The 10,840-nt window shown below is 44.2% G+C and overlaps 1 protein-coding gene across 4 annotated transcripts in view; it reads right to left on the reverse strand.

Moving 5' to 3' along the window:
- The window catches only part of KLHL7 (kelch like family member 7), a 56,560-nt gene extending 47,296 nt beyond the window's left edge, over positions 1-9,264 (reverse strand). Inside the window, exon 1 of one of the 4 annotated variants that reach the window (XM_070369740.1) lies at positions 8,654-8,838. Coding sequence is in view for 1 of the 4 variants with exons in the window: in XM_005901253.3 (XP_005901315.2) it covers positions 8,882-9,001 (120 nt within the window). In the remaining 3 variants the exon portion in view is untranslated. Of the gene's footprint in view, positions 1-8,220; positions 8,347-8,653; positions 8,839-8,881 lie in introns of those variants that run through there. The other 3 variants (XM_070369741.1, XM_070369738.1, XM_005901253.3) reach the window with 3 other exon arrangements.
- Positions 9,265-10,840: the final 1,576 nt, after the last annotated feature.

The raw sequence follows: 10,840 nt of genomic DNA on the forward strand, positions 1-10,840 counted from the left end.
GGAATCTCATCATTAATAAAACAGCAATGTCTTTTGTTCTAATTTAATTTTACTAGCAACTTCGCTCTTGTTGGGTAAAATTAGGAAGACAGATGTGAACTCAAGATACCTTGTGCCTTTCCTTTGAGAGAAGTGATGATCAGAAATATTCTGTTCTCAATACCACGTAGACACAGAGAGACAGACACACACAGTTTATTCTTTTTTCGGGGAAAAACCTTTGATCAGTGGTTTTCAAAGCTTTTTCTTTAAGCAGCTGAATCCATTTTCAAGTGATTTGATTTCATTTAATTTGTACAGACAGAATGGTTTCTGGCCAGAACTAGCCTGGCAACCAAGGTATGGAAGAGGCTCCCCTCACTAATACGCTTAATGATTCATTTACAAAACTTTTGTTTCTGATCTCAGCAATTAGTCCTTCTGGAGGTGGGTTGCGGTAGCAGTTTAGAGATTTGGGGACCCAGAAAAAGAATCATTTAATCAAGTGATAAAACAGCATTTCCATAGAATTCAAAGTTAAAACTGTGACCTGGCCATTTTGGCCTCCTTGTGCCACTGGGTAAAAAGTTACTACAGTGGGGTAGGTGCCTGATCCTGGCCATCAAGAAAAAAAATTGTTGCTCTTCTCCATGAGACAAAAGATGACTGGAACTCAAGGGACCCCCATTGGATTCCTTCTGGTTGTTGGGAGAAACAATCCTCTTTGGTTCTCGAGTTCCTGGACATGCTAAGAATGCAGGGTTCTGTCACTTTTTACCCAAGCCCCCATTTCTCAGGGTTTTCCTGGCAGAAAGTGACCATGACGGTGAGACAATGTCTCCCTTCCAGGATAAAAAGCAAGCCTGTCTATGGTTTGCTATAAAGTTGGCAGATTCCTTAAACTCAGTGCTCATTTCTTAGCTCCAGCACAAACCCACTGTGTGTGTAATATCCATCCAGGCCCCACCACGTCACCCTCATAGTACTTCCGGGGCAAGGGGAACTGGTGCATACACACTGACGCTGCTGACGCTGTGTGGCGAATAGCCAGGTCTGTGGCCCCTGGCCTAGGAGTCTCACGTCTTCTGCCAGCATCCATCCAACAGTAACAGGCTAACTTAGTCAGCTTTTAAGTAACATAAAATCAGATCCCAGAGGTAACACTGAAGCTGCCAAATGTAGCAGTAAATATAAGACTAAAGTAATCCTATACAGGGAAGTCCGAAGGTTCAAGATACCTAGGAAGAAAAGATCAGGTTACCACCCCATCAGATAAAGAAACTTGAGGGGCTGGCTAAAGACAAAGAATAGGATGGCCAGTGAAGAGAGAAGTCACAAATACAACAATTAGTAAACCATGACAAACAATGAATGTGGCTTCTACTTTTTTCTTTTTTATAAAATATTTACATAATAGTTGCCCTTCCCCTCTAAGATCATATAAACCATCAATTATCATATATAGCCCTTAGGATCTTCAAGTGACTTAGAAGGAACGGATATCACTAAGTGATCCTGGAGTTAGACACTATAAGTGAAAAAAAATTTTGGTGGTATATATAACTGAACTGATACATATTTTTAATTATAGGAATGAGAATAAGAGCATGCATGTTTGTACTGGACAGCCTAAGGCAGAGGTCATGGTGGGTATTTGTGGATTCTGGCAATCTAGCTTCCAATTTCCCCCTCCTATTAGAACTCCAAACTCTCATTTCTGGGGGAAAAAATCCTCATTATGAACTATCCTGGAGAGAGGGCAATTCTCTGAGCCTGCCTCTCATTATGGAACCCATAAGTCAGACAGTTCTTCTATTCACTCCGTAGCAAAGACCTAATCTGGCAAACAATCAAAGGCCAGCCAATTAGACACCTACTTTCAGGATTTTGAAACCTGAGTGAATGATGGAACACTAGGGCAGAGTGTTGGGGATGGAGACGTCTTTATAGTGGCACGAGCTAGTCGTCAAGACTGTCCCTGCATTGTAACCTTGGCTCTGGGGTTTTTGCAGCCTAGTTACCAAAGAATCCCTTGTTCCCCGTTTGCCAGGCCTGCTCAGCTTCCAGCCTGCGGTGAATGCAGAAAGCTCCCAGAAGTCTCTAGACAGAAACTCCCTCAGTCTCTTGATTCCAAACATACCCACCTACACACTTACCAACCCTCTTTTCCTTCCTAGTCCTATGGAAGAGGGACCATCCTCCTTCCAAACGAGATTACTCACCTTTACTTCGGACTTCATCTCAGGAATTATCTATCAACTGTCTCACAAGAACTCAACCTCTCCATCTCAAATGAATTCTTCCTACTAGTTTTCAAACACACATACATCTCCCATTTAAACAAATAACATCAAAAGCCTTCATTTGACTCCCTCTCTCCGTTAGGGTCAAATTTCTCAAATGAACTGTCCCCATTTTCTGATAACCTACTCACACTAATCTGACTTCCATTCACAGTCAATAAACCCCTCTTTGTTATTACATCCTACAAGCATTTTTAGATCTTATCTTACTGACTTCTCATAGGCTTCAAAATTTGCCATCTTCTTTCTGAAACAATTTCTTCTCTGAGTCTCAAAACTCTCACTTTCCTCCTACTCTTCTGGCCATTCCTTTTTTGTTTTCCTTACAGGCTCATTCCCGATCCAGCCTTTATCCTAGTCTCTTAACTCTCCACAGCTTCAGTGAAGTTATCTTCTATCTGCAGGTAATTCATAAATTCATATTTTTAACCCACAACTCTCCAGACTTGTCAACTCAGATACCTCAATGTTTCAGCAGCACTGTGAATCAATTAAAATGCAAATTACCTTTTCCTCAAAGCCTTAATCCAAAAAAAAAAAAAAAAAAAAAAAAAGTGGCCCATTTCTAGTATCTCCTCTCTTAGTAAACAGTGTCATGATCCATTTAGTTATGCACTCTAGATAGAACCCTGGGGATCATGAATGACATCCTGTACAGAAATCCTCAGCATTCAATCACCACCTTCACAAAAGCAAAAAAAGCAGCCAACTTTTATTGAGAACTTACTCATTATCAGGTCCTGTTTTAAGTTATCTTGATTATCTAATTTAGTCATCACAACCACACAGGATGGTTATTATCACTAACCTGTTGATCTTACCTCCTAAATCTCTTCAATGTATCACCTTTGCTGAAGCTCCAATACCTTGGCCACCTGATACAAAGAGCCGACTCACTGGAAAAGACCCTGATGCTGGGAAAGGTTGAGAGCAAAAGGAGAAGGGGGCGGCAGAGGATGAGATGGTTAGACAGCACCACTGACTCAATCAATGGACATGAGTTTGAGCAAACTCTAGGAGACAGTGAAGGACAAGGAAGCCTGGTGCTGCAGTCCATGGGGTTGCAAAGAGTTGGACAAGACTTAGTGGCTGAACAACTTCACTGATATTGCTGTTGCTGCTCTCACCTCTGTCCAAAGGACCATCTCACTGGGAACTTCTGTTTGGTCTGTCAGCAAATACTGAGTTAATTCACTTAATTCACAGAGCAGTCAATTATTTTTGTCAAAAGAAAAGCTGATAACATCTTTTCCTCCTCTCACAGACATATTTGAAAGGGTATCAGAAAAAAGGCAAAACCCACTAACTTGGCTTATGAGGCTATACCTGGGTAGATCTCTAACAACTTGTCCATTTTCATCTTTCACCATCCTCCCACTGTGTTCTGTGCTCCAGTCACACTGGTCTTTTACCAGTCTCTGGGACCTGCCATTTTATGTTAAGAAGGTCTCACACAGTGGATTCGCAACAGATATTCACCTGAACGGATGAGTTAAAAAGCCAAACTGAAATAGGGGAATAGATAACCAGTGAGCCAAAGAGGGAGAGAGGTATTTACAGGGAACTACTGAGACAAAGAATAAGTGGGATTGGTTTCTTAGTTGGTTTACAAGCTAGAGAGGTTAAAACATGCCTAAATGCTGATAGCTAGAATCCAGCAGAGGAGAAGTTAATGATGCCTAACAAGGATAGAGTAATCAATGGTGCAGCAACTTTTCTGATTAGACTAGTACTGAGAAAGGCAAGGCCCAGATGGAAGTACTGGCTTTCAATGGCCTTAGTCACTGTAGCAGAATTTTTAAAAAGTGCCAAAACAAGTTTACAGATTTGGTGGTGGAAAGATGAAAGCTAGATAGTTCCAGATTAATGACTTATATTTATTTGTGATGTCAAAAGAGGGATGATCTACTGAAAGTGAGGATACAGGATTCAGGCTAGAGGAAAATAGTAAAATAGACAGATAAGTGGGATTGCTCACCAGTAAGTAGCACTGCCAGGCCAGGTGAAGTCAGGACTCACCCGGTGGAGGGCTGCCCAGTAATGGGACATTCTTCAGCTGTGCTTGGAAGCCTTGCACAAAGGTGAACAGTCATCAGTGCTGTTTGCCCAAAGGATGTGAAAAAAAGGACAGAGGGCCAAGAAAGCTTGGGACACTGAAAAGAGAGCAGAGAGAGAGATATCTCCTAAACCGGACAGACAAAAAGAGAAAATTGAGAAGAGTTAAGGATAGGGAGGTCTGGATAATAGGGAGTTGTCAATGGGCGCTAAGAAAATTCAATGAGAAAAGCCTATAAAACACTTTGCAGAATGGCTGCTATATCCAAAGTAAGTGCTTGAGAAGTGTTTCTATTATTGAGGATTTGATGCAGAAGGCTTAGATCACTGCAGGAGACCCTAAGGATTACCGACGTGTAGTAACTGACAGTCTTGGAGAAGTGAGCCTACAGAGGCTGTTACTTTAGTAATAGTAAGAGCACTGAGGTGACTGCTCAGCAAGCATCCAATCCTCAAAATTAGCTTTGCGGTTCTCTCACTTCACTCTCAATGGGGCTTTAACATAAGCTCTTACATTCTAATTATTCTTTAATTCATTTAACCTGAGGAAACTGAACTCTAGTGGTACTCAAAGTTCTCAAAACATCTCTCAATTGATAAGGATCTTCTGGACTGCATTAACAAACAGCATCAGCGCTGGATATGTGCAATAGTGACTAATGACCCTGCCCTGCTTTGAAGAGCCCCTTTCTAGTGTAACAGATAATGTGAACCTAAACAAAAAAGTTGGAAAAATGACAAGGCACTCCACCAAATAAAATAAGATGCTACTATACAGCCACTAGAATGGCTAACATCATAGAGACTGACAATACCAAGTGTTGGCTAAGACAGAGCAAAAGCCTCTGTCATACAGAACTGGCTGAAGTGTGAACTGGCACAACTTCAGAAATTGTACTCCTATACGGAGTAAAGTTGAATGTAGCCTGCCTTATGACTCAGCAACTCCATTCTTGGGTATTTCCCAACAAAGGCACGCGTACACACATCAAAAGAAAGAAAGAAAGTCGCTCAGTCGTGTCCGACTCTTTGCGACCCCATGGACTGTAGCCTACCAGGCTCTTCCATCCATGGGATTTTCCAGGCAAGAATACTGGAGTGGATTGCCATTTCCTTCTCCAGGGGATCTGCCTGACCCAGGGATTGAACCCGGGTCTCCTGCATTGTAGGCAGACGCTTTACCATCTGAGCCACCAGGGAAGTCCAAAGACATGTACAAAAATGTTCAAAGTAGTACTAGTTTTAATAATCCCAAATACCCAACATGATAGAAGGGATAAATTGTGGTGTGTTCATGCAAGTTTGTATGTATGCAAACTACATTGAAGATGGACTAGAGCAACAAACGACAATATATATAAATCTCACAAAGAAGATGTGAGCTTTAAGAAACCAAGACACATGAATATACACTCTATGATTCCATGTACGCAAGTTCAAGAGCAGGAAAAACAGGTCTGTGGCAGCAGAAATTAGAACAGCGGTTACCTTTGAGGAGGCAGCAACTGAGAAGGGCATAAGAGGGAGACCTCTGGTGTATTAGTCATGTTCTTTTTCTTGGAGGGGGTATGTTCATTTTGCAATAATTCTTTGAGCTGCACATTTATGATCTGGACCCTTTTTGTGAATCTTACACTTTATCGTCAAGTTTACTTAAAAACAGGAGGCGAGAAATGACTGAAAGGACAATGGAAGAAAAGGCTTTACAGGAAGCCGAGGCTGCTGGCTCAGCAGCATCCCCTTTCACCACTACGTATAGATTGACTGCAGTGTCACGGAGAGATGAAATGACCTAATCCTTGTCTAAGATCACAGAACTATTTAATGATAGAGCAGGAATTGGGATTCAGGAATTCTAAGTTCACAGTAGTCTTCAATTCTTGTAGGGATGTTTCTGGGTGTGTACAGAAGGACCCTTGTCATCCCATCTTCAAAGTAATGACATGAGGGAAAGCAAAAAATAGTAATAACACAAAAGTATTCACCAGAGAACAATGACAATTTAAAAACTGGTCCTCACTCCAACATTCCTCCTCTAGCTTACACTAGCTTCTCCTTCTGCCACTTCCCATCAACTGCCCTGGTCAGTCCTTCTTGGTGAGCCTCTTCTGTGTTATGTCAAATAGAACAATACGTGTACAACGTAAATCAACTGCAAAAGTCAAAACTACACATCTTACAAAAGATGCAGGATTCCAAGAAGTTGGTAAAAATGCTACTGGAGAACTGTTAGCAAAGCCATCGACAAAAAGCAGAAACTGGCAGATTAAGGCCATTGTGGAAGAAATTCCTGATGGCTCATCCAGCATCCATTTTCCCCTTCCCACTCAGTAACAGAATCCTGGTACTTTAGTAACTGTATTTCTATTGTAACAATAAATAAACAGATACTAATATTGCTTAAGGCTAAGTCTAAGAAATGGTTATGAATCAATTTTAAACCCCCAAAGCTAAACATAGTCTCAGACAATCCCCTCCCTCTCAAGCAGACATTTGATGCTGCACCCCAGTTGCACCATATCTATGGAATGAGGCAATGCTTCACAATGCTATAGTCTGCATATGAAAACACGCACTTGGGGGAATGGGAGGATTGTGGGAAACAAATCTGGGAGCTAGTCAACTAGGGCTCATTTACCTTTTAGAGGCAGACACTAGTTAAATGCACCAGTAATGTGAAGTCAGTGGTGTCGTAAATATAAAAAAGGTTCACATGAAAGGAACATGAATGTATACATGTAAATTTATGCATGAAAGTTACATAAAATATTGAATTCAGGCATTCACAGCTACTTCAGCCCAAAGACCAGGCAAGATTTACATGCACTCCCACTACCATCTATTGCACTCGTGCACAATGTCAGGAGCTAATGAACAAAAACAAGATGCCAGCAGAGTCTGCTCAAAGACACCAGCAATTATTATCTTAAAAAAAGAATCTTCAAATTCCTCTATTATTGTCCATATTCCCATCAGAACAGAAACGGTAGGAAAGGAGGCAGAGCACAACCTTTAAAAGGGTGGCGCAGCCACACGACATGACAAAAACTGGTTAAAACCAACTTGGTCCAAGATGGTGGAAGATTCGACTTCCAGTGGACCTTGAGCCTCATTACACACTTACGGTAATGCATTAGCACAAACTAAATGGCACACCCACCAGTGCCCTGACTCTTCTGAGGTTAACCATAAAAGGCCAAAAAGTGGGTGATGGCCCAGTTCCCAGAAATCTCTGCCCCTTCCCCTGAAACCGTTGGGATAATCTTCCCACTCATTAGCCTATGAAATTATCCAGCCCAGGAAAACTAACCACATTCAAGGTGCATTCTCAGGTACTGAGACAGACTGCATTCTGTCTATGGGTTGTGCATCTCTAAATAAATCCACTTCTTACCTATCACTTCACTGAATTCCTTCCACCGTAAGACAAAGATACTGAGCTCTGGGAATTCCCTGGAGGCCCAGAGGTTGGGACTCTTGGCTTTCACTGCTGGGGGCGCTGGTTCAATTCCTACCTGAGGAACTAAGGTCCTACAAAGCCGCAGGAAAAAAGAAACCGACCTTCAATAAAGTCCGGAGACCAGCTGTATGCTCTCAATTAAGTTCAAGTCCCAATCTGGTTTGTGCAGTTTCAGCACCACCAAATGAGCAAGCTAGGTTTTGCAGTTACACTCACATCCTGCTTTTGTCATGAAAAAAACAGGACCACAGACACAAAACTGAAACATTCCCACAGATCTCCCTGGACGCACATTTCTACAAACAAAGCTTCCAGGATGAGAAAATGACCAAGCGACTTTTCTGGTCTAAAAGGCATTTATAAACAAACAGATTCTCTGGTCTACATTCTTTGGCATTAAAACCCGTTCTTTTCACAACCCACCTTTCGCCGACGTGCTGACGACTGTCACTAAAACGCCACACATCAAAGACAGAACAAAGACTCCTCTTAAATAACAGAGGCGCAAGGGACCCTTAATGGATGGCACGGAATTTATCCACGACTGTTTCTGCTCTAAATTAACACGTACAGGAGACTCTGTCTTCTCCTAGCTCCACCCCGGTAACACACAGAAGGGAGGCGGGGATCCTTATTTAAGAGGAGCTGATGTCAGGGCCAGCAATGCTTCTCCCTTCCTCGAGGGCTTCGGTTTGGGCTGTGCCAATGGGATTCTTCGCACGAGATCTCACGGCATCTAAAAACGGCTGGCCAATGGAGGGATGCTCGGCTCACAAAGAGATAACTAGGGCACAGCTGTTATACAACCGATACCCGACGCCGGACGCCAGCCCGAGAGGTCCCCTAGGAGTCTGACCTGGGAGCCACAGCATCGGCGGACAACGAGGCACTTCTGCTGGAGAGCTGTTTAACGCGACCCTCCACCAGCAGCTGCTTCGCGGGCGTGCGAAAATGCAAGGAAGGGCGAGGACAGAGGAAGAAGAGGGTCGCGATCCACGGGGCGCGGGTTTCAGCCGGGTCCGTCAGGGGCCCAAGCCCCGGACCACCTCCCCCACGCCGACGGTCACTCCCACAGAGGCGGTACCTGTTTCCGCATGTTATTCATGACGCCCATGAAACCTGCCAACAATTTGGCTTCCTCTCGAGCAGCAAGTTTCTTCTCGGTCTTCTTCTTGCTGCTCTTCTCTACCCCAGAGGCTGCCATCCTCCTTCGGTCAGCGCGGCTCACGCCCGGGACTCGCCGGGCCGGGCGAGGGGTTGCACTCTCCAGGCACGCTGGGGCTTGTGTTCACCAAACCACCGAGGCTGGGAGAGTGGCTGGCTGTTCCACCTTGCCTGCGAACGCGCGGGGACACCGCAGCCCTTGCAGTAGGGCAAGGCCAGACGACCCGCTCAGAAGATCTCTGTAAGGCGATGTAGTCGCTGGGCTGCGTCTCCAGCAGAACCGGAGCCCGGAGGAGGAGCCTGCGCACTTAGCTCGAGGGGGCGGGGCCGCTATGAAGGAGTTGGGGGCGGGGTCTATGCGTCAGAGCCGCGCGCCTCTCCGAGCCGCTGGAGGCCGGTACCGAACGTCCTTTCCGTGCGCCGGCTGTTTGGTTTCTAGCTGGTCCGCAGTTGCGCGTTCCTTTCCCTTTGCCCAAGACAGGTTTTACAAATTTGGCTGACGTGGCGAGATTATCTTTTGGGGATAACTGGGTGATTAGATCAGATTAGTCGCTCAGTCGCGTCCGACTCTTTGCGACCCCATGAATCGCAGCACGCCAGGCCTCCCTGTCCATGACCAACTCACGGAGTTCACTCAGACTCACGTCCATCTAGTCAGTGATGCCATCAAGCCATCTCATCCTCTGTCGTCCCCTTCTCTTGCCCCCAATCCCTCCCAGCATCAGAGTCTTTTCCAATGAGTCAACTCTTCGCATGAGGTGGCCAAAGTACTAGAGTTTCAGCTTTAGCATCATTCCTTCCAAAGAAATCCCAGGGCTGATCTCCTTCAGAATGGACTGGTTGGATCTCCTTGCAGTCCAGGGGACTCTCAAGAGTCTTCTCCAACACCACAGTTGAAAAGCATCATTCTTTGGCGCTCAGCCTTCTTCACAGTCCAACTCTCAATACATGACCACAGGAAAAACCATAGCCTTGACCAGACGAACCTTCGTTGGCAAAGTAATGTCTCTGCTTTTCAATATGCTATCTAGGTTGGTCATAACTTTCCTTCCAAAGAGTAAGCGTCTTTTAATTTCATGGCTGCAGTCACCATCTGTAGTGATTTTGGAGCCCAGAAAAATAAAGTCTGACACTGTTTCCACTGTTTTCCCGTCTATTTCCCATGAAGTGATGGGACTGGATGCCATGATCTTAGTTTTCTGAATGTTGAGCTTTAAGCCAACTTTTTCACTCTCCACTTTCACTTTCATCAAGAGGCTTTTTAGTTCCTCTTCACTTTCTGCCATAAGGGTGGTGTCATCTGCATATCTGAGGTTATTGATATTTCTCCCGGCAATCTTGATTCCAGCTTGTGTTTCTTCCAGTCCAGCGTTTCTCATAATGTACTCTGCATATAAGTTAAATAAGCAGGGTGACAATATACAGCGTTGATGTACTCCTTTTCCTATTTGGAACCAGTCTGTTGTTCCATGTCCAGTTCTAACTGTTGCTTCCTGACCTGCATACAGATTTCTCAAGAGGCAGATCAGGTGGTCTGGTATTCCCATCTCTTGAAGAATTTTCCACAGTTTATTGTGATCCACACAAAGGCTTTGGCATAGTCAATAAAGCAGAAAGAGATGTTTTTCTGGAACTCTCTTGCTTTTTCCATGATCCAGCGGATGTTGGCAATTTGATCTCTGGTTCCTCTGCCTTTTCTAAAACCAGCTTGAACATCAGGAAGTTCACGGTTCACATATATGCTGAAGCCTGGCTTGGAGAATTTTGAGCAGTACTTTACTAGCGTGTGAAGGCATTAAACAGCGTCCCGTTAGCGTAAACTCCGTAAGGACCAGCATTGGTGTTTCTTCACTGCTGTATCAGAAGATGACATGCTGTA

Source organism: Bos mutus, chromosome 4 (assembly GCF_027580195.1).
Source record: "Bos mutus isolate GX-2022 chromosome 4, NWIPB_WYAK_1.1, whole genome shotgun sequence".
NCBI lineage: Eukaryota > Metazoa > Chordata > Mammalia > Artiodactyla > Bovidae > Bos > Bos mutus.